The 23284-nt window shown below is 34.6% G+C and overlaps 3 protein-coding genes across 5 annotated transcripts; 2 read left to right on the forward strand and 1 right to left on the reverse strand.

The window, feature by feature from the left end:
- Positions 1–95: 95 nt before the first annotated feature.
- On the forward strand, positions 96–2801 carry LOC132284799 (uncharacterized). Its single transcript, XM_059786925.1, has 5 exons — positions 96–292; positions 410–459; positions 1454–1577; positions 1658–1765; positions 2007–2801. The coding sequence occupies exons 1-5, from the start codon at positions 115–117 to the stop codon at positions 2627–2629; spliced, it is 1083 nt and encodes a 360-aa protein (XP_059642908.1). The 5' UTR covers positions 96–114; the 3' UTR covers positions 2630–2801.
- Positions 2802–4816: 2015 nt separating this feature from the next.
- Positions 4817–7734, forward strand: LOC132284602 (uncharacterized). 2 transcript variants are annotated; one of them, XM_059786712.1, is made up of 5 exons: positions 4831–5216; positions 5328–5377; positions 6314–6437; positions 6550–6657; positions 6930–7734. In XM_059786712.1, the coding sequence occupies exons 1-5, from the start codon at positions 5042–5044 to the stop codon at positions 7550–7552; spliced, it is 1080 nt and encodes a 359-aa protein (XP_059642695.1). In that variant the 5' UTR covers positions 4831–5041; the 3' UTR covers positions 7553–7734. The 2 variants fall into 2 exon arrangements, with proteins under 2 accessions (XP_059642696.1, XP_059642695.1); XM_059786713.1 differs by lacking the exon at positions 6550–6657 and having other exon boundaries at positions 4817–5216.
- A 4948-nt stretch (positions 7735–12682) lies between these two features.
- Positions 12683–20597, reverse strand: LOC132282504 (ubiquitin-conjugating enzyme E2 2-like). 2 transcript variants are annotated; one of them, XM_059784215.1, is made up of 6 exons: positions 20320–20597; positions 19960–20093; positions 19847–19872; positions 19032–19121; positions 16049–16137; positions 12683–13112 (listed from the first exon to the last, which is right to left on the reverse strand). In XM_059784215.1, the coding sequence occupies exons 2-6, from the start codon at positions 20082–20084 to the stop codon at positions 12984–12986; spliced, it is 459 nt and encodes a 152-aa protein (XP_059640198.1). In that variant the 5' UTR covers positions 20085–20093; positions 20320–20597; the 3' UTR covers positions 12683–12983. The 2 variants fall into 2 exon arrangements, with proteins under 2 accessions (XP_059640198.1, XP_059640199.1); XM_059784216.1 differs by lacking the exon at positions 20320–20597 and adding an exon at positions 20214–20273.
- Between the last annotated feature and the right edge of the window lie 2687 nt (positions 20598–23284).

A 23284-nucleotide genomic window follows, 5' to 3' on the forward strand; every position in this document is an offset into this window, starting at 1 on the left:
TCTAATCTTTTTTCTATAAATAAATATGTACACAAATTCACAAATGCTATATTATGTATATATTAAGACATTTCTTTGAGAAGCCTTACCCAATTCTTTGCTCACCCCAAAAAAATGTCGAAGCTCACTCCATTGTTATGCTTTATGATTGTTGCTTTTGGGGTTGTTCTTGTTGATGGTACAGAACCAAAGACGGATGTTGGGTTCTATGAGATCAAGAAAGGTGATTTATCTCTCAAGTTGAGCAACTGGGGTGCAAGCATTATCTCTCTTCATTTTCCCGACAGAAATGGTGTGTCTTATTTTAATTACTCCTTTTTTGTGAATTATTCAATTTAATTTCCTAATTCTTTTATTCATTTTTTTTTTTTTTTTTTCCTTTTCTTTTCTATCCTTGTTTGTTTTCCAGGAAAGTTGACAGACATTGCTCTTGGGTATGATTCAATTAAGGATTACATGGTAAGATTATTCTTCTTTACTTACTTATTGTAGAAAGGAAGTTTTTTTGTTTTTTTACCCATCTCTTGATTATTGAGAGGCAAATTAAAAGATTAGTAACACCACACACACAGAAAATCAAAAATTGGGAATGATATTAGTGATTGTCTGTAAGAATGGAGAACAAAACAACAATTGTGGTACAATGATGAGGGCATATGTGTGTGTGTGTATATATATATATATATGCACACACATATTGATAACTTAAAAAGTGGGTAAGATCGAATTTATATGATGTGGAGACAATTGAAGAAATTGGAAAACCTAGAGATGTTTTGTCTGATATGATCTTGTCAGTTTTATATTGACTTAAAAGTCTTCTAAATTGAATTGAAAGCTCAGCATCTCTTATAATTTAAATCGATTGTTGACAGACATGATTAACATGCTACATTATTTGTGTTCTTGGTGGAAGAGGCCTATATGCATTTATATTTATGCCATGATAGACCTGTAATATTCCTTTTGCTTTGTTTAAGAAGTAAATTTTCCAACTACTTTTGCAAGGTGACAAATAATATAGATTATCCGTATAGTTGTTGGGATCCATATCACTTTTGGTCCTTTGTTAGCTCAAGTCTTTTTTAGAAGATAAGAAGAAATATTAGGAAGCGGGTACTAAACACATTTATGAAGATGTAAAAATAGATATTGATCGATATAGTTAAAATGTTTTATTTTTTATTTATAATAGTAATGTTATCGAAGGTCTCTTATGCATCACCTGATGATTTTGAATTAATGGTGTGAATTTTACAGTGTGGTCGATTTCATCTGACCTCCGAGTTCTCTTTCTATCATCCTTTGGGTCTTAGCAATGAAATTATAATTTCATCCAAAATTTTGATTATGTAGCAATCTCCACTATTAGTTTTAGATTCCAATATTACATTTTTGGAATTACAATGATGGTTGAGATGAAGACTCACCATATACAAGTGATTTGCTGCAGAACGATACAACATATTTTGGTGCCACAGTTGGACGAGTTGCTAATAGGATCGCGGGTGCTAAATTTACTTTGAACGGTACCGAGTATAAATTAAAAGCTAATGAAAAGAATAACATTCTTCATGGTACGTAATTTTCGATTCCATTTTCACATATAAATATATATTTTTATTATTTGTAATGAATTTTATTATATAATTACTAGGTGGAGCAAAAGGATTCGGTGATTTGGTTTGGAAAGTGAAAAAGCATAAGAAAGACGGTAAACGTCCTTCTATTACCTTCTACTATCGCAGCTATGATGGCGAAGAAGGTGAGCATTGGCCATTTTTTCAATTATATGTTTCTACTCCATCCAGTCATTATATACGAGTGTCCACATTTTAATAGTTATATAAGAAATTGATTAAGATAAATGAAGTGATGATCATCCAATTTAATATAATATGACTGCATTGCTATGAAACAAGACATTGGATAGAAACACTGATGAACTACTATATCCTTCTTATGCTCGAGCAACAAGTACTAAATGATCTTGTGTGTTACGGCAGGATTTCCTGGTGATCTTGATACCACTGTGACTTTTACCATTCTTGACAACAACCAATTAAGTGTAGTAATGAAAGGCAAAGCTCTAAACAAGGCAACCCCTGTGAATTTGGCTCAACACACTTACTGGAACCTTGGTGGTCACACCAGTGGTGACATTTTGTCGAATGAGATCCAGATATTCGGTTCTCAGATTACAGCAGTTGACAAGGATCTCATCCCCACTGGCAAGCTCGATTCGGTGAAGGGCACGCCATATGATCTCCTTCAACCAACAGTCCTGAAAAGCAAGTTCTACGGGCTTCCTGACGGTTATGATGTCAACTATGCCCTGGACGGTGGCACGGGCAAGAAGTTGAAGCCAGCAGCAACAGTGGTGGAGAAGAAGTCGGGAATAAAGATGGAGCTGTTGACAAATGCCCCTGGTTTGCAGTTTTATACTGGTTCTAATATTAAGGACCTGAAGGGGAAAGGTGGATTTACTTATAAAGTTCATGCCGGGCTTGCTTTGGAGACTCAAGGCTTCCCCGACGCGGTCAACCACCCCAATTTCCCTTCACAGATTGTTCCTGTTGGAAAGACTTACAAGCACACCATGCTGTTCAAGTTTTCGAATAAGGCATAGAAACCCCTTTTTTTCTCGGATTTTCGTGACCTTGAAATAGGTCCGAGATGAGAGGGCTGCTAAGCTTTTTTCTGTAAATTCTGAGCAAGATTGATGAATAAAAATGTAATTATGAACGAATGTGTTGATTCCTTGCCATTGTACTATGACTTGCTTAATTGTAGATCTGAATATTTGGAATAAAGGATTAATTCTGAAAATTTAGTGCAGAGTGTGAGAGAGTAGTAATGCTGCCACTTAAGTAGAAATATAATAAAGGGTAAAGTGCAAAAAACCCCCCTAAACTATGGGGGTTTTGCAACTAACCCCCCGTAATTATATTAAATTTTTCTAAACTTTTAATTTGTTACAATTTGCCCACTTAGGCCCCAAAAAAAGAAAAAGACGATGTTACTCTTCCTATAAAACGACGCAATTCCCTTTAAACTCCATTTCACTTGACGTGGCAAACACAAACCAACCCAAACAGCTCTGTATAATACACACATATACATATATATATATATATATATATATATATATATATATATATATATATATGCATTGTTCATCTTCATCATCGATCTCCCTCTGTGTGTTTTGAAATTCAAGAAATCAAAGCATTGCACGAGTGACTCGAATCAGTGGAGATTCATCTGAGCTGATTCTATCAAATCGTCACCCAGTCCCATAATTGTCTGCAAAACCCTAACCCATTTTTTACAAAATCCCAAAATTGAATCATTGTATATACCAGCGACGGCAATGAAGAAGGACAGACATCGGGATGGATAGGGTTTAACAACAAAATATGTATGTGTGTTTGTGTGTATATTTAAGTAAACGGTTCTCCAAACCCGCTTTAAATGGGGCGAGGGTGGGGCGGTTCCACACCGGATTGGGAATTTTTGCCACCCCTACTTGGGTTTGTATGGTTCAATTGAGAAGATCAGATGAAACCTTCGGTTTGAGTTCTTCAATGGGTCTTCAACAATGGAGTTCCCGGCTATGTTCTAGTCTTCAACAATGGAGTTCTTCCGGCCATGTTCTAGTCTTCAATCAATGGAATTCTTCCGGCCATATGTTAATCTTCAATCAAATGATGAATACCATATTGATGACATGATTCTGAAGGGTAGTAGCATGGTCAAATCCAATCGCCGCATGGCAACCGACGGCAATGCCGAGTTCATCCTTTGTCCTTTCCGGATACCTCATCGGCGCCGTTTCTGGGTTCGTCGGCAACAAATGGGATATTGTTTTGACCAAACCAAACCCAAACAACTCTGTATCACACACAAAGTATTTTTTTACTCTTATTTATTAAATATGTTTTACTCTTATATATATATATGTATTAAAGGCACTCTTGTCCTTTCATGCTTTTAAGGGCAGTATGGTCTTTTAAAAAAAATTCAACAGAATTTAACGGCTAATTCTCACCGGACATTGGTCGGATGGGGTGATCTGTAATTTTTTTGCATAGTTCAGGGATTTTTTTGTATTTTTGAAAGTTCAGAAATTAGTTACAAGTTTCTCCATAGGTCAGGGTTTTTTTACACTTTACCCGATAAATATAAAAATAATCAATACATGTATTCAATTGGCACACCTTGTTTATTGGCTACAGTCATTGCTAAAACAATACTCTCAAATTTGGAAGTGTACTAATTATATCAGTTTTTTCATAGCTATATATACATTATTTTTAGTAAGAACCCATTTCGCATTGGTTTCAATACTATACATTATTTATTTTAACATATACACACACTTTACTATGATTTCAATCACTTTCCACGTAAGTCATATATTGCCGTCGAGAATCTTTCCAACTTGCTAACTTTGTCCAAACTCGAAATAGAAAAAGTCAAGACAACCGGCTATCAAGATAAGGGCAATATCATTGGTGCTCTCTATTTCTTTTTCATTTTATTTTTATTTTTAGAATTTTTTATTATAAAGTAATGCTCTTAAAAGAAGAGTATTCTATATTTAATTAAAAAATATATTAAATAATTTATTTAATTTTTACCAGCTATTTAAACCTGGAGAACTAGCCTAAAATTGTCAAAAAAAAAAAAAAAAAAAAAAAAAAAAAAAAAAAAAAAAAAAACTAGCCTAAAATACCTTCCATGAACAGTATATTCCGTTGTGCCCTGTTAAAAAAATTGAATATCTCAAATTGAACGAAACATGTGTTTCACTAAAAAGAATTGAAAACTCATTTAAGACCATTAGTCAATCATAATAAGTATAAATATCATTTTTATCCATTTATCCCATGTTTTAACTCTCACCCACTAATCTGTGTCTTTTTCTATAAATTATGTAAAGAAATGCTATACTTCGTACTGTCTTTGAAAAGTGTCTGAAAAGCTTTTCTTTTACTTTATCTGATCTACTCACCAAATTCCTTGCTTCCCCAAAAATATGTCGAAGCTCACTCTATTGTTCTGCTTCATAGTTGTGGCTTTTGGGGTGGTTGTTGATGGTACGACATCCAAGTTAGATGTAGGGTTCTATGAGATCAAGAAAGGAGATTTATCTCTCAAGTTGACCAACTGGGGTGCAAGCATTATCTCTCTTCTTTTTCCTGACAAAAATGGTATGTCTAATTTTAATTACTCCTTTTGTGAATCATTCCAATTTAGAAGTACTTTCTCTCAATTTCCTTCTTTTAATCATTTTTGTTTCCCTCTCCTTGTTTGTTTTCCAGGAAAGTTGACTGACATTGTTCTTGGGTATGATTCAGTTAAGGAATACATGGTAAGATTTTTCTTCTTTACTTATTTATGGTAAGGAAGGTTTTTTTTTTTTTTTTTTCCTTTCCATCTCTTAATATATAAATTTGTTTGTGAGAGAAAAATGTTCCTTTTTTTTTTCTTTTTTGCTGGAGTTGGGGGTTCAGATGAGATTATTCCAAGGCTACTTGTAGATCACTGTCTGCAAGTAGAAAAAATCAAATGAAAATTAAAGAGAGAAATGGAAATTGATTGTTGAGAGGCGAATTAAAAAGATTTAGTTACACAAAATTGGGAATGATTAGTAGTGATTGTCTGTAAGAATGGAGAACCAAACAATGGTGGTGCAATAATGAGGGCAAATATGTCTTTTTCTCTTTAACTCAACAAGTGGGTAAGAATTTATATACAAGTTGAAGAAACCTAGAGATTGTTTTATCTGATACGATCTTGTCAGTTTTGTATGACTTAAAAGTCTTCTAAATTGACTTGAAAGCTCATCATCTCTTATAAATTATATCCATTAATTGACATTAACATGTTATTTGTTTTTTTTGGTCAAATATGATTAGCTGTTATATTCCTTTTGATTTGTTTTGCAAATAAAATTTCCCACTACTTTTACATGGTGACAGAAAATATAGATTATCCTACTGGTGTGGTTGACTGGTTGTTGGTATCAATTATATTATACTTCATTATGTACTGATCTCTATTAATTATAGATTCCAATATTTACTCTCTTTTATTATTATTATTATTATTATTTTTTATATATATAAAAATGATGGTTGATTTTGGAGTGTCTCGATAGCCTAGTGGGTTAGTACCTTCGTGGAGTTTTGAGTGTAAGGTTTTGACTCTCCGCACCTACTAATCTAACTTTTAACCCTTCTTGCCTTGTAAAAAAAAAAAAAAAAAAAAAAATTAAGACTCACCATATACTTGTGATTTGCTGCAGAATGATACAACGTATTTTGGTGCCACAGTTGGACGGGTTGCTAACAGGATCGCGGGTGCTAAATTTACTTTAAATGGTACCGTTTATAAATTAGTTGCTAATGAAAAGAAAAATACGCTTCATGGTACGTAATTATTGATCAATTATAAATTACCCTGTAACGTTGTTGTCTTTCCCATTTTGAGAATTTTTTTTATTTTTAAAATTTTTAATGAATTTTATTTTATGACTACTAGGAGGATTAATAGGATTCAGTGATGTTGTTTGGAATGTCAAAAAACATAAAAAAGATGGTAAACATCCTCATATTATCTTCACCTATCACAGCTCTGATGGCGAACAAGGTGAGCTTTCGCGGTTTTTCCAACTACATGTTTCAAGTATATTTATAGTCATATGTATAAGTCTAGGAATATAAGAATTTGAATGAGATAAATATGACTGCACTGCTACGACAGAAGAAGATAGACAGATTGATGAACTACTATGCTCCTCTTATGCTCAAGAAATTAGTACCAAACTACTACCATTTGATATAACTATTTTTCTTATATAGACTCAATTAGTTGATTAGATAGAGCTTTCTATATCCTCAACCATCTTCTGTGTTACGCAGGATTTCCGGGTGATCTTCTTACCACCGTGACTTTTACTATCGTTGACAACAACCAATTGAGTGTAAGAATGAAAGCCAAAGCTCTGAACAAGGCAACCCCAGTGAATCTGGCTCAACATGCTTACTGGAACCTTGGTGGTCACACTAGTGGTGACATTTTGTCGAATGAGATCCAGATATTTGGTTCCCATATTACACCAGTTGACAAGGATCTCATCCCCACTGGGAAACTGGATCCGGTGAAGGGCACGCCATATGATTTCCTTCGGCCTGCAGTCATCAAAAGCAAGTTCTACGGGCTTCCTAATGGTTATGATATCAACTATGCCCTCGATGGTGGCACGGGCGAAAAGATGAAGCCAGCAGCAATGGTGTTTGAGAGGAAGACGGGAATAAAGATGGAGCTGTCGACAAATGCCCCTGGTGTGCAGTTTTATACTGGTAATTATATAATGGACTCGAAGGGGAAAGGTGGATATATTTATCAAGCTCATGCTGGGCTGTGTTTGGAGACTCAAGGTTTCCCTGACTCGGTGAACCACCCCAATTTCCCTTCACAGATTGTTTTTCCTGGAAAGACTTACAAGCATTCTATGCTGTTCAAGTTTTCAAATAAGGCATAGAAACCTTGAAATATGTCCGAGATGTTAGGATTTTTTCTGTAAACTCTGACCAAGATTAACGAATATGTTGATTCTGTGCCATTGTAACTACGACTACGTTAATTTTAGAACATTGTAATGAAGGATCAACTATCTTTTATAAAGCTGTGGAAAAATTGGAATAAAATTTTAATTTTTGAAAATTTAATTCGACTTTATATTATAGCACTTTCAAATTTGCTTTGAGACGAGTTTGAATGACCAAATTCGATTCTGAATCCAGAATATTCGGCTTGAGTGGGGAGAATTTCAGAAACAACTGTACATTGTATGTAATGTAATTGGACATAAAAGCGTCTCTTTTACACAACCATGCAATAATCTTTGTATTTTATACAGGATTTCCTGGTGATCTTTATGTTACTGTGTCTTATTTTCTACGTCAACACATTTCTATGTCAACACAACCACTGAAGTGCAATATGAAAGCACATGCTCAAAAAATAAAACCACTCTTCTCGACCTTATCGGGAACTCGAATAAGTTAAACTCAAAACTCTTATTTTTTTTCGAAAATTCAATCTTTATACATTAAAAAGGTCTACTGACATAATAGGTCCATTGAATGATGTAATTTCATTCAAAGATTCCTTTTTAATGAGAGTTTTGAATTAAGCTTATTAGAGTTCCTTTGACGTCCCGAAGAGTCTTGTAATGATGAAAGATTATATCTTTGAATGAAAATACCTCAATTAAGGTACCTATTATGTCAGTAGACCATTTTAATGTATAAAGATTAAGTCTTTGAAAGAAAATGTGAGTTTTGAGTTAAACTTATTCGAGTTCCCTTTGACATCACGAAGAGTGTTTTAATGAGTATCAAGATTGGATCTTCGAAAGAAAAGGAGGGTTGTGAGTTAAACTTATTCGAGTTCCCTTTGACGTCCTGAAAAGTGTTTTAATGAGTAAAGATTGAATCTTTGAATGAAAATACCTCAATCAAGGTACCTATTCATAATATCAACACACATAGACATAAACATCCATTCTAGCATACATAGACATATGAATAGAATTAAATGATCACTTGGAAGTATTAAATAACACAAATCATTGTAGAAACAAGAAGTGTGAATTTTGGAAGCGGGAAGTGAAGTTTTTGGTGACATAATAGGAACCTTGATTGAGGTATTTTCATTCAAAGATTCAGCCTTACTCATTAAAACACTAATCGGAACGTCCCTTTGACATCACGAAGAGTGTTTTAATGAGTAAATACTGAATCTTTGAATGAAATTACATCGTTCAATGGACCTATTATGTCAGTAGACCTTTTTAATGTATAAAGATTGAATCTTTGAAAGAAAATGAGAGTTTTGATCAATTGACTCGACCACAAAAGTGTCATCATGCAAGGAAGACTCAAAGAAAATAGCAACTATTGCCATACCATCAACAACCAAATCAATCTCAACAAATCGTCCCTAAAACGACCATCAATCACTGACCAAAAGGACTACGCCTAACGGAGCAAAAACCAACGCGATTATATCCGAACTGCACTTGTAGCTAGCCAGTACAGTAGCATGGCAGTGCCAATCACCCGCCCACAAATGTACCCCCCCACGAAGATTGCAATCCTTACTCACTAAAACACTCTTCAGGTCGTTAAGGGGAACTCGAATAAGTTTAACTCACAACTCTCATTCTTTCAAAGATTCAATCTTCATACATGAAATAGATCTAGTGACATAATAAGTACCTTGATTGAGGTAATTCAATAAGAATGTTAGTGACATAGTAGGTACCTTGATTGAGGTATTCTCATTCAAAGATTCAATCTTTACTCACTAAAACACTCTTCAGGTCGTTAAGGGGAACTCGAATAAGTTTAAGTCACAACTCTCATTCTTTCAAAGATTCAATCTTTATACATGAAAAAGATCTAGTGACATAATAGGTACCTTGATTGAGGTAATTCAATATTTCCACCTTTATACAATAAAATGGTCAACTGACATATAGATACTTTGATTGAGGAAATTTCATTCAAAGATTCAATCATTGCTCATTAAAACACTCTTCGTGACGACAAAGGGAACTCGAATAAGTTTAACTCAAAACTCGCATTTTTTTCAAAGATTTAATCAGTTTGACTAGGCAACTTACCTTTCTCTCTCACATTTAAAGAATTAGCTAATTGCCCAATTTGAGCTTCAAGCTTTGCAATTGATTGAGAGTGAGAATGAAACAGTTGATTATCTTTTTGAAGATTACCTAAAGCCTGTAAGACTTTGTCCTCAAAAGCTGAACTTTTAGGAGGCGCTTGATTTGGATTAGAGTAAGATTGAGAATTTGATGCTTGAGGATTAAAACGGTCTACAGACATAATAGGTACCATCATTAGGATAATTTCATTTAAAGATTCTATCTTTACACATTAAAACACTCTTCGTGTCATCAATGGGAACTCGATTCAGTATTTCAATCTTTATACATTAAAATAGTCTAGTGACATATACGTACCTTGATTAAGGTAATTTCATTCAAAGATTCACTTTCTAGTTATTAAAACACTCATTGTGACGACAAAGGGAACTCGAATAAGTTTAACTGAAAACTTTCATTTTCTTTCAAAGATTTAATCTTTATACATTAAAATCGTCTGGTGACATAATAGGAACCTTGATTGAGGTATTTTCATTCAATGGACCTATTATGTCAGTAGACCTTTTTAATGTATAAAGATTGAATCTTTGAAAGAAAATGAGAGCTTTGAGTTTAACTTATTCGAGTTCCCGATAAGGTTGAGAAGAGTGTTTCTTAGTGGGTAAGGATTGTATCTTTGAATGAAACTACCTCAATAAAGGCACCTATTTTGTTACTAGACCATTTTAATGTCCAAGGATTTCTTTGAAAGAAAATAAGAGTTTTTGAGTTAATAATTAAATTAGCATGATTTAATTAGAGTTCTACTTTGTTGTTCCAATAACCTAATTGAGTTTTAGAATGGATATAGGTGATGATCATGCCATGTTCCTTAACATGTATTAATTTGAGGTTATTTGGAATTGAATCAAAATTTAGGGAATTTAATTATTTTTATTTAATTAAATTCTGGTCTAGTGACATAATAGGTACCGTGATTGGGGTAATTTCATTCAAGGAATCAATCTTTACTCATTAAAACACTCTTCGTGACGACAAAGGGAACTCGAATAAGTTTAACTCAAAACTCACATTTTCTTTCAAAGACTTAATCTTTATACATTAAAATGGTCTACTGACATAATAGGTACCTTAATTGAGGTATTTTCATTCAAAGATATAATCTTTCATCATTACAAGGAACCACCAGTCCTAAAAAGGACAACACCTCGACTCTGTCTCTGAAATGAAAGACAACAAGGTCAAAGACTTCACCCCCTACATGGAAGTAAGCCAACTAAAATCTATCAAATCCTCACTAAGGACTCAAAAAAAAAATGGTGATCCTCACGGACCAGCCAACCCCAACAGCGCACAACACAACGGAGAAATCTTTGGACATTAAAATGGTCTAGTAACAAAATAGGTGCCCTTATTGAGGTAGTTTCTTTCAAAGATACAATCTTTACTCACTAAAAAACACTCTTCTCAACCTTAACGGGAACTCGAATAAGTTAAACTCAAAGCTCTCATTTTCTTTCAAAGATTCAATCTTTATACATTAAAAAGGTCTCAAGCTTATCGGGAACTCGAATAAGTTAAACTCAAAGCTCTCATTTTCTTTCAAAGATTCAATCTTTATACATTAAAAAGGTCTACTGACATAATAGGTCCGTTGAATGATGTAATTTCATTCAAAGATTCAGTATTTACTCATTAAAACACTCTTCGTGATGTCAAAGGGAACTCGAATAAGTTTAACTCAAAAGTCACATTTTCTTTCAAAGACTTTATCTTTAAAATGGTCTACTGACATAATAGGTACCTTAATTGATGTATTTTCATTCAAAGATATAATCATTCATCATTACAAGACTCTTCGGGACGTCAAAGGAACTCTAATAAGCTTAATTCAAAACTCTCATTAAAAAGATCTTCGAAGATCCAATCTTGATACATTAAAATGGTCTAGTGACATAATAGGTACCGTGATTGAGGTAATCTTTTTCAAGGAATCAATCTTTACTGATTAAAACACTCTTCGTGACGACAAAGGGAACTCGAATAAGTTTAACTCAAAACTTGCATTTTCAATCGAAGATTTAAACTTTGCGAATTAAAATGGTCTAGTGACATAATAGGTACCTTGATTGAGGTATTTTCAGTCAAAGATTCATTCTTTACTCATTAAAACACTCTCCGTGATTGAAATACTGAATCTTTGAAAGAGTGTTAGAGTTTTTGAGTTTAACATATCCGAGGTCCCTTTGAAGTCGCGAAGAGTGGTTTTACTGCTAAAGATAGAATCTTTGTAAGAAACTGAGAGTTTTGAGTTTAAAATATTCAGGTTCCCTGCGAAGTCGCAAAGAGTGTTTCAATCTTTGAATGAAATGACCTCAATCAAGGCACCTATTGTGTCACTGGACCTTTCAAATGTATGAAGATTCAATCTCTGAAAAATTGAGAGTTTTAAGTTTAACTTATTCGAGATCCCTATAAAGTCACGGAGAGTGTTTTAATGAGTAAAGAATGAATCTTCGAATGAAAATACCTCAATTAAGGTACCTATTATGTCACTAGCCCATTTCAATGTGTAAAGAATAAATCTTTGCATTGGACAACTTTGTTGTTATATTTATATTCATGAGAACATGTTTTCTTTATGAAATATATTGATGCCATGAACAACAATAAATCTACCTCAACCACACAGTGGAACTTAGGTGGCCACAGCAGCAGCAATGTTCTGTCCCCCACTGTCCCAGATGCTTGGTGTGCAAGACAACCAAAAAGGGTCCTACTAAGAGGATTATCGTGCAAAACCCTGCAAATCCTAAGAATTCGTCCAACTTCTCAGAACTTAATTCTCCATCATCAATCAAAGTCTCTGATGAAAGCTAATAAAACTGTTCCATCAGCAATTACGGCATGGATTCACATTCAAAGACAATCAATCACAAACATAAAATTCTATTCCTAAAAGCGGATTAACCACAAAGATGATTGAAGGAAAGAAATGTCATAGTGTCTTCTGGACAATTTGATACAATAAATAATTATGTACAAGAAACTCCAAGAAGCAAGCAATACAAAAAGATCACAAGATAGAAAAGCTTGAAGTCCCTATATGTGAACATATAATATGAGTAATAAATTTTCTAGTACATCTGTTATTAATGTAGCAATGATTCTAAAAAGAAGTCCTTCCAGAGAAATTTAGACCACCTTCCAAGGAGGAAGAGCGACGATGTGATCCCGCATCTCACAAATGCCAACCTCCTACAGCACCTCAACCATGATCGCTTTAGTCAGCTGTCCAGCTCTGCTCCACAATCTCCCGCACTCTCCTATTGTACTCACGCTTGCTCTCACTAAACAACCGTGCAGCTTCTGAATTGGCAGGTGAGTTTGGGTTCGGGTCACAGAGCAGTGACTGCAATGAGAAGTGGATGCATCAAACATCGTGTACAGACTAGTAAAGCATCTGTAGGATGCTACTCATTGACTGGCACATGCACTAATCAGGATTATCCGTTACTTGTTTATCTACCAATTGAATGTTTGCAAGGTTGATAAATTAAGATCTTGATAGATCAGCCATTGAATTTGTCACGTCCGATTTTCTCAGATCAAATATTCTGTGGTTAAATGCTCTCCAAACTTGCAGTTTGAAGATTGCCAACTCTCTCTAAATACACACACTAAAATAAGAAAATGGCGCCATTCCACACGATGAATATAAATGAGTGAATGGACCAGATAACGTGGATTCAGATTTACCATATGATAAATAGTAAAAGGGAAAGGAATAGATATGTTGTCCCTAAATTAGGTGGATGTAAGATTCGTCAAGATGTCAACTTTATGTTACTGCTCTTAAATTACTTGTCTTTTAGATATTCTGCATATTTTATGATATTCTCAATGTGACAGAGCAAAAACCAGGAATAAAGAAACAATATAACAAGAACTGAAGGAAAAGGCGATATCCACGAAAAGGTTATTACCTAATGTGGTCCCAATTAAGGCGGTGCCGGATAAGTATGCATACAAAAACATTATTTCGTGAAGTGGATACCTCATATTTTAACCATACTTTTACACTTGACAGCCTGGACTTTTTACCACTGCATTAAGTGATGACCCCTAGAAGATGATATCCACAGCTTAAATTGGTCGCAGGATTGCATCCCTGTTCGCCTAAAAGTTAGCCTCCGAGTTTGTCATAACTAGATACATTAAAGTAATACATCAAAGTATAAAAATAAATCTAATCCCTCTCAATTAGTCCCTCTTTTAATTCCAAGGCCCTGGTAATATTAGCAGATTTTTTTGGCCAATGTCCCCAATTTTAACTGTCTATAGCAGGCAAGAAAATGATCCACAACTGGGAAGCACCGACACGTCATTTAGGATCTGCGAACCGGTGTCGGACACGTGTCTGACACGGACATGCGTGTCCGGAGCTTAGACACGTGTCCGACACCTGGCAAACGTGTCCTGTTTCTTTTTATAAAAAAATAAATAACGGACACCAGAGGACACAGCAGAGATACACCTGAGGACACGGGAACTCAAACAATCCCAAGCCCTAACCCTACTCTTCTCCTTCCCCTCCCACCTCTTCCCCATGAGTTGGTTAACGTCTCCGACTACTTCGCTGTATCCGATGGGGCCAACGACACCATCAAGATTTAAGATTTCTCAACCTCATCCGAAATGGGCAACCTCACACCACTCATCCACCCTCTCCTTCTTCAACCCGTCCTCCCTGTCCTTCCCTCGCAACTTGTTCTCCGCCTCCGACGATGGTGTTGTCTACTGTGGGTAGAGATTCGTGCTTTGCTATGTGTTTGGTGGGAGGAAGGAGGGCTAGATGATAAGAACGGTCCAGGGAGATAGACACACGTAGATGATGAGGAGAGAGAAGATAAATCTCATCTTTTTCTTAAAACTTGTTTGGTCAGAAGGTTTAACTTGTTCTGTTTGGATATAAAGTTATATCTTTATTTGTTTGTAATTTAATAAATTTGGGTATAAATCCTTATATATATATATATATATATATATATATATATATATATATATAAAATAGAAAATAGAATATATAATGAGCTTAAATTTCATTAATTATGAATAAAAAAATTTGAAAAAAATTATTTTCTTTATATATAATAAAATTATTATTTTATTACCGTATCCCTGCCGTGTCCGTGTCCGTGTCCGTGTCCTATTTTTTTTTAGATTTGACGTATCGACGTATCCATGTGGTATCGTACTCGTGTCCTATGTCGGTCGTGTTTCATAATGTTTCTTTGCCAAGTAAGATACCAGACCTCTTACCCTGTCCAAAGGGGTTGAAGTACAAATAAACTCCAAACCAAACAGGCTTGCAAGAATTGGTGTCTACGGTAATGTTTACATAGACCAAAAGTACCAAATTGGCTCAGATTCCCAGGAGTATACCGGTTCAATATCAGTTGCCCTTTCTGACAGAATCAAGACCATCTAAGTGGGAGACTTAATAGAAAAGAAGAAGCGACCCAATCTCTGAGTGTTAGAAACCAAATTTTCTAAAATTCTGTGGTGACCAACTTTCAGAGGAAAAGGTTCACTTTTTGCACTCTGACTCGAGTCATTTTGATTTTAATATGGTTATGTTTGTCTTCAATAATTTTTTTGTTCCTCTAGCCCAGATGACATGACCAAACTTTTCTCACAAAGTAAAAACTAGAAGATAAACCTGATTTACAATGCAAGGCACGCAAGCCAAGCTCAAGCCCACAATTAACTAGGTAATAATTTAAAGCCCTTGAGAAGAATAACATTTTAAGGCTCAATTCTCAAAAGAGGCTTTCTAGTAATTGTATCCCAACCATGACGAAATCCCCCGGTAAGCTTCAAGGTAACACTACCCTCAACTTAGATGAGTAAGAACATGGAAACAACATGTGCTTCTCACTCTTTGGACAAGATTAGAACTAAGCTGATACAGAAATACGTCTGCATTGCTCTCATGCATTGGTATATCACATGATACCCAATGCTCATGTTTGCAAATAAAAGATATACCCCCTCCTTGACACTTGTAACAGTTTTATAGAATTTAGCCTAAAAAACCCTTTTCGATTATATCATGTTTTCAGCAAGAATCAGGTAGAAGAGATCCTCTTTCACTTTTTAGTAAATGTTTTGATACTAATTTAAATAAATACACACACACATATATATATGAAATACACTGAGAAACTCTTTACAATAAAATTAAGGGATGTTGTAAAATACATTATCTAGAATTATGAAAGGAAAAAAAAAAAAAAATTATCTAGCAAAATATTCACAAAATCATCTCAATCATCCCTATCATACCTGGATGGATGTAAGTATAGCAGCCACGTCATATATTGGACTCCACTGATTTTGCAGAATATCTAAACAAATACTTCCATCTGCATAAACTGGTCAAATACAAAACAAATTTAAGGAGCTTTTTAAAGCAAATTCTCACTATATTATATATTTCACCAAATAAGAGAGGAAACTGGAAATAGAGGACCAACACAAAGGAGAAAGGAGAAACACAGTGCATCCCACAACCCCAAGCGCCCATAAAATAAGAAAAGAAAATATGAATGCTTCTATCAGTATAACGGATGCATGCAAACTAGAAGAAAAAATTATTTAAACTAATAATTGTAATATTCTAAAACAAGAAGGCTCAGAAAAAGAAAAGGAAAAAAAAGAGTAAATATTGGAAGAGCATAACAAAATACTCCAAACAATTACCAAATTTTCTTAAAATAATGTGTGTGTGTGATGTAGCTAAAATATTTTACTCACCACTCGGTCTGCACGCAAAAATAACAAATCATGCATTCTGTCCAGATCTAGTTTAAGCAAATCCTAAACAATTACTAGAAAATGTAAAACACTGATTGCAATTCTAAATAGAATTAATGATATGCTGATAAGACAATGTGATTTCACAGATGGCAGGGGAACCAGGGTGAACTCCACCTTAAGGCCATCAAGGTCACCTGAGGCTGAGGACCAGTTGAGGGATAGATAGCAGCCTGAGCTACATTAGTTTAAGGAAGTGAAGAAATCCAAGACATGAAGCAAGAAGGGAGAAAGGCCCAAAGCACAAAGAAAACAAGCCACAAGATGTCACATCAAACTTCAACATCAAACCATGAGGCCAAGGTTACTCGTACTAAGTGAACAAGTAGCAAACATAGTCAACTAAGGGTTTCGGAAAGAACACGAGCATGCATGGTCAAGTGAAAACTTACCAACAAAGATTGAGAATCAAAGCTACTAAAGGGTCTTGGTTTTGGTGTCATTAAGAAGCTTAAAACTTAAAAGGACAGAAGGCACAATTATCTCTTGTCAAAATAAAGATAACACAAAACAAAGTAGATCCATGAAGAAATCATCAATATGTATAAATGCCATCATGCACCCTAGCATAGGTTTTTTTTTTTTTTTTTTTTTTTGTAAGACCAAGTCAAATCACTATTAAACTGTTCTAGGAAGAAAGATAAATGAAGAAAGCTCAAGTAAGTTTTCTAGAAGTGGTAAGGATTATAACATTTTGATTTTATTGTTCCTTACCACCAGGGCATTGGCCCATATGGTATAATCTCTCCTCCCCAATAGGAAGGTTGAGAGTTCGAGCTCTGAGTGGGGCAATGTGTGTGTGTGTTGCTTGAAGTTCCGGGATTTTTTTTTTAAAAAAATAATTATTGTTCTTTCCAACCATGGCCACTAACTTGCAATGTCTGTTTGTTCATAAGCTTCTTCTTTTGACATGGTTTCAGTATTTCCAGAATTCCTTTTCAACGAAATGCTTGTAAATTGGAAAGAGACATAAATACCAACGTGCACACGAACACAAGACAAACATAGAAATGTCCTCATTGTCCATTTCAAGTTATTGATAAAATTTACATAAGATAATCCAGACCTAGAACTGCATAGGAAAATAAAAAGCCCAGAAATATCCAGATAAAATCATTTTTTTTTCTTTTTCTTTTTCTTTTTCTTTTTCTTTTTTTTCATAAGAACTAAAGTAGAAGAAAAAAATCTGCCACCAACAAAGATGTTACTGAAATATTGCAATTCTGTTTCTCAATAGATCAATGGAACTGTAATTTAATAAACTATCCAAACACTCCAATTCAAAGTCGTTGATATGCAATTAGAAGACTTTCCCCTAGTTCCCTTATTCCAATTTCATTTTGGTCGAAGTGCATCAATATGAACACGCATGTTTGCATCACAAACATTACTATACACAGATTTATGTAGGATGTATTGGTAGCTTTACTAGACATATGCAGATACTATTTTAAGAGATCTCAAGATTGTATCAGGCAAAAATAATAATTAAATTATAGCTGCAACTGAATTATACCAATTTAGCGAAAAAAGAAGGTAATATACATGCACGTTTACATGTAAATAAATGTAGATGCAAATTACAAATCGATCAATATTTCAAACCCATATCATCATACTACAGATACCATGTCTATGTATCTGGAACTGACAAATACCATCTACCATATTACACCATTGTTTACCCTACTTGACCAATTGGTCTGCCCCCATATATAAGTCCAAAAAGTAAATCAATTTTCTTTTCTCCCATGACACAATGGTAGAGTTTTCTAATTTTTAAAATGTGAAAGACCTGAGGCAAGGTACTATGAACTCCAGAAGTGTGAAACAGTCATCAATTTAAGAAGGGGAAAGGGGATGCTATTTGGTATATTTTTCATTTCAGTTCCATTAATAATTGCAATAATTCAATAAATAATGCTCAATTTCCTTGTCATGTACTCAAGATCTCTAATGTAGTTCTTGCACACTACTAAGCTGTACGAAAATAAATGATATTCTGATAATAAATACAAAATTATTGTAAAAAATAAAGTAAAATGGCAATTTTTTAAGCTTTCTTGCCAGGGGAAAGCTGTATTTTATGTTTCTGTATGTTCTAGCCTCTAGCATAATGAGAGTCGGAACACATGACACATGACACGTACTGCCTTTGCATCACACAGTTCAGAGGTTGGATATTGAGGCTGAACCTCAAGGCAGTTTCCTTAACCCTTGCCCTAACATAAACCTCGAGACATGTCTTAAATGCATTATAAAAACTATAAAACATAGGCCAGAGCCGCCAGAGTTTTTTTTTTTTTTTTTCTTCTTCTTTTTTTTTTTTTTTTTTTTTCTTTTCTATCTATCAACATAGGCCAGAATAACAATTACTGATCCTAAACAAGAATCTTTAAATAACTAGAGAACCAAACAAATGTAGGATGGTGTAGTTCTGTTTCCAACTCACTGTTTGGATGGAACATTCGGGAAACAAATCGCACTGTTGGTGGTTTATTCGGATAATCCTCGGTGACCTGAAGTGTCAATTTAAATGTACCTGGAAGCACAAGGTAATATTAAGAAATTCTATCATATATTGCGAGAGATAAAAGCCATATAAATATGGAACAGTGAAAATAAATGCCAAAAGAACAACTAAAAAAAAGGAGGGGGGTGGGGGAGTGAAACAATTCTATGTGGTAATATCGTTATACCGTATTAATAACTTTTTGCATTAAAACCCCTAGTTAAAGTGCAATACATGTTGCAAATAGTCCAAGTACCAAGTGTTACTATTGATGTTCAATGTCATGTGTAATTACTTGTAATTTCACAAAAATGTTCCTTTTAGCAACCATTGGATAATAATAAAACATAAAGTTAATGGTACAAGAACAGTGCAAACATCATCATAGCAAGTGCCACCAAGATGCTTCAAAAATTATGAAACACATCTTGTTATAGATGCAAAATGCATCCCCACCTACTGAGGACTGCAATGATTGGAGATGCAGGATTAAACCAGTTTGCGCCCTATGCGGGAGAAAGAGCAATGCAATGATATATATGATTGAATTGAAATTCCAACACCATTGCCTAACTAAATAAAAATGCTTCAAACAAAGCCAATTGCAGCACATACTAAACACACCAGGAATAAGAGAAGGCTAATGATCTTAAAGCTGATATCTTGTCACTAAACAACATGCAGGGATTGAGTATATAAAAAACATGTATACGCATCCTTTTAAAATAACAACACGAATGGAATAATTGACTCACCTCCCTCCCAAGGAGTGTCCTCAGGACTGCAAACCAACCCAAAAACCGAATCAGTGAAAATTAAATAAAACCCTATTTAATTTTTCTTTTTAAAAAGATGAATCAATGAATACCCAAATATGACAGCATTCCAAAGCATGATATTGTTGTCACAAGGAGAGCCGCTAATTCCAGCAGGAGGGTCCTGCTGTAACCTCTTGAAATCCCTCATCAATCTTTTCCTGGCAGAGGTTGACATCCTCACCGCCTAATAATACCAAAACACAACAAATCAAATTCAGTATTTCTTCCTTCTTGCCCCAATCAAGAGAGATCTACCAGATCAAAGACGAAGTATCAATTTCATGTGTTATGATACTAGTTTAACCTTATCAGATAACTAGATCTTTGACAGTAACCGTGTTCATCAAACTCAAAATATACCTAATATATACACACACATACACATATATAGAGAGTCAGAAAGAGATTACTTATAAGCAGAAGCGGCAAGAATCTGTGTGACTCTGAGTCTGACGGAAATGGATTGGTCGCTGATGATTAGCCGTCCGTCAGTGATTTCTCTCTCTATTCAAATAATCTCTCTCTAAACAAAGTACAGTTTGTGAGCTCGCGTCATATACAAGCTGGCGATGCCGCTTATATATTTTATTCACATTATTTGTAAGTATAATTGTATATGTATATACCGTGTAGCATGAGCCAGGTCACACATGGATGCCAATTATTTTTTTTTCACCGACCCCATTCATTCCTCCCCTTCTAAAATTCACCGGCAATCATCCAGATAATCTCCAACGACAATATATGAGACAAGAATCTTGTCATATCTTATTTCGATTTTGGAAATAGCATACCTTCTAATAAATGCACTAATTTTTTGAAACCTTTATTTAGAATTTTAGAGCTGCGCCATTTAAACATTGTTTATTTAATTACGAATCACAGACCTATTGAGTTTATTTGACAAAAATAAATAAAACTAGCTTCACAAATACTATTAACGTATTAAATTACCTAGTAAATTGGTAATTATTAACATAATAATTCAATGTATTTGTCACTAAACAAAAAAAAAAATGTGTATATTTCTCGTTAGAAGACAAATGTCAACCCAGGGCCGTGTGCCAAGATTATAAATAAAAATAGGGGGAAGGGCAGAAAATACCATGAAGTATACTTTTCATAGCATTTTTACTCCCTATTTGAAAAAGTGTGCAAACACCCCTAATCTTTTGAAATTGTGCAAAATTACCCCTCCGTCAAAAATCAGACATAAATTATTACTGTAATACCTATTTTGCCCTTTTATTCTTCCCAAAATGCCCATACAATCATCTTCTTCAATGCAATCATCCTCTTCAATGCAATCATGAAGTCTGCCACAACCAATTAGCATCTTCACCCAACCATAAAGACCCTGTGTGAGATTTGGCAAACCAGTAGAAGCACTAAACTCAATTACCCAAAAAAAAAAAAAAAATGTATAACCACTATACCTTAAATTCTAGAACGAGAAGGTTGACATAACTGCATATAAATCATAAATGAACCAGTGATTTGTAAGAATAATATGAGTGGGAGAATATATATTGAAGCGGAGAACTATCTGGTGATTGAAAGGCTGCCGCAGAAAAGATTCTAGAAAGAGAAAGAGAAAAGATTTTAGATAGAGAAAGAGAAATGGAAGCAGCAGCGGCCAAACCAATCATCAAAGTCGTAGCTCTCTGCGGATCGCTTCGCAAAGCTTCCTTAAATCGAGGCCTCCTCCACTATGGTACCTCTCTCTCTAGTCTCTACCTATCTATGCTCTTGTGTGGGTGTGTATATATATATATATATATATATGTATATATATATGAGTATGTGTGTGTGTGAACTTTTTGTCTCTTATGGTTTCATATGAGTTGAATTTGGATTTTGATCATCCTTTAATGTTGTTGATTGTAGCGATTAAGCTATCCAGAAAATCCATCAACGGTTTACAGATCGAATACATGGACATAGCGCCGTTGCCGATGCTCAACAACGATCTCTAGAAGGATGGAAGGTTCCCGCCGGCGGTGGTGGATTTCCGGCAGGATATTCTTAAAGCTGACAACATCCTCTTCACCTCGCGCGGAGTACAATTACTTTGTAATTGGTATTATTTCTTTTTTTTGTTTGTGGGGAGCTAGAAGAGGAGGCGGCGGTCTGCCGAAGCCGACAACATCCTCTTCGCCTAGCAAATATCGCCGGTTTCGATGTCGTCGGAAACTGGTCCGGGATGTGTGACGAAGTGCTTCTCAGCTGGTGGTCTGAAGGACGAATTGGGGGTGGATCTCCTACCAATTCCTTATGGGTTGGAGGTGTCTGGATTGGAAGATTGAGAGAGTTTGTTGTCTGAATCAGGCCAAGACTAGTCTCTTCTTCGGTGGATTTCCTCGTTCAGCCTCAAAACAGTTGTTCAGAAATTTCTTCAAATGACAATGACAACAGAATAATTGGTTCACATCAACTCCACCAAATTGTAAAGGTCTAAATTTTGGGTTGATTAATTCTACGCCACAGAACTCCATTTGAACCTCTTTGCTCAAGAATTTGCCTCCTGGTGTGGTTTATCAGCAATAAAAGTTTTAGTGTGTAAAGAGAGAAAGTAAGAGGATGGGAGAGAGAAAAGAAGTACAAATGGTTTGTTTGGTCCGTTTGGTTCCAAAAATGGTGTTGTTTAGGTAAGTGAAGATCTATCTTAATATTGATCATTTGATTTAGATTTGGAGAAAACACCAAAATTTTAGATTTGGAGAAAGCAGGAGAGAGATAATTATGGAGATGATCCGTATCCCTGCCGAAGAGATGAGAAGGGAAAAGCATTGTATTTTTTGGTCTTTTTACAAAAAAAATTATTTTTATATATTTTATAAAGTTATGCAATAAGGGTAATTTGGTCAATTTAGATTTTAAATGTGTCAAGGGGACCTAATTGCACTAAATTGAAACTTGAAAGGTGTTTTTTATACGTGAGGGGTGTGATATGCACTGTAAGTATACTTCAGGAGTGTTTTCTGCACTTCACTCAATATTTTGCGCTATTATATATATCAAAAATTAATTTTTTTTCACATTACATTTAATTTAATTTTTAATTTGATTAGAGGGGTGATATAAAAAAAAAAAAAAAAAAAATTAGAGAGATTTTGTGCCAAATTTTGGAAGGGAGAGAAATTTTATGCAATTTGTCCTCAAACTTAACTAAAGCTTGTCCATTTTAGGGGTTAACTGAACTACACCGTGTACATTTTAGGTTAACTTCAGAGAATGACGAAAAAAATAAAAAAACGAGAGTAGTACTCCCTATATAACTTCTGATAACAATTTTATTTTATTTATTTATTTTAATTTCCGAAAAAAAAAAATTATTTATTTTTTAAAATCAAACATTGAACGATAAATTAAACA

The sequence above is a fragment of the Cornus florida genome, unplaced genomic scaffold (genome assembly GCF_030987335.1).
Source record: "Cornus florida cultivar Cherokee Brave unplaced genomic scaffold, ASM3098733v1 CherokeeBrave_3.0.0_Hap2_Chr11, whole genome shotgun sequence".
Lineage (NCBI taxonomy): Eukaryota > Viridiplantae > Streptophyta > Magnoliopsida > Cornales > Cornaceae > Cornus > Cornus florida.

Coding starts and splice junctions, on each gene's coding strand:
- LOC132284799 (XM_059786925.1), top strand. CDS start 115: ATGTCGAAGCTCACTCCATTGTTATGCTTTATGATTGTTGCTTTTGGG. Junction 1,578..1,657: donor AAAGAATAACATTCTTCATG/GTACGTAATTTT, acceptor TATAATTACTAG/GTGGAGCAAAAGGATTCGGT. Junction 1,766..2,006: donor CAGCTATGATGGCGAAGAAG/GTGAGCATTGGC, acceptor GTGTTACGGCAG/GATTTCCTGGTGATCTTGAT.
- LOC132284602 (XM_059786712.1), top strand. CDS start 5,042: ATGTCGAAGCTCACTCTATTGTTCTGCTTCATAGTTGTGGCTTTTGGG. Junction 5,378..6,313: donor ATTCAGTTAAGGAATACATG/GTAAGATTTTTC, acceptor GATTTGCTGCAG/AATGATACAACGTATTTTGG. Junction 6,438..6,549: donor AAAGAAAAATACGCTTCATG/GTACGTAATTAT, acceptor TATGACTACTAG/GAGGATTAATAGGATTCAGT.
- LOC132282504 (XM_059784215.1), bottom strand. CDS start 20,084: ATGTCAACCTCTGCCAGGAAAAGATTGATGAGGGATTTCAAGAGGTTA. Junction 19,873..19,959: donor TGGAATGCTGTCATATTTGG/GTATTCATTGAT, acceptor GTTGGTTTGCAG/TCCTGAGGACACTCCTTGGG. Junction 16,138..19,031: donor CCGAATGTTCCATCCAAACA/GTGAGTTGGAAA, acceptor GTATTTGACCAG/TTTATGCAGATGGAAGTATT.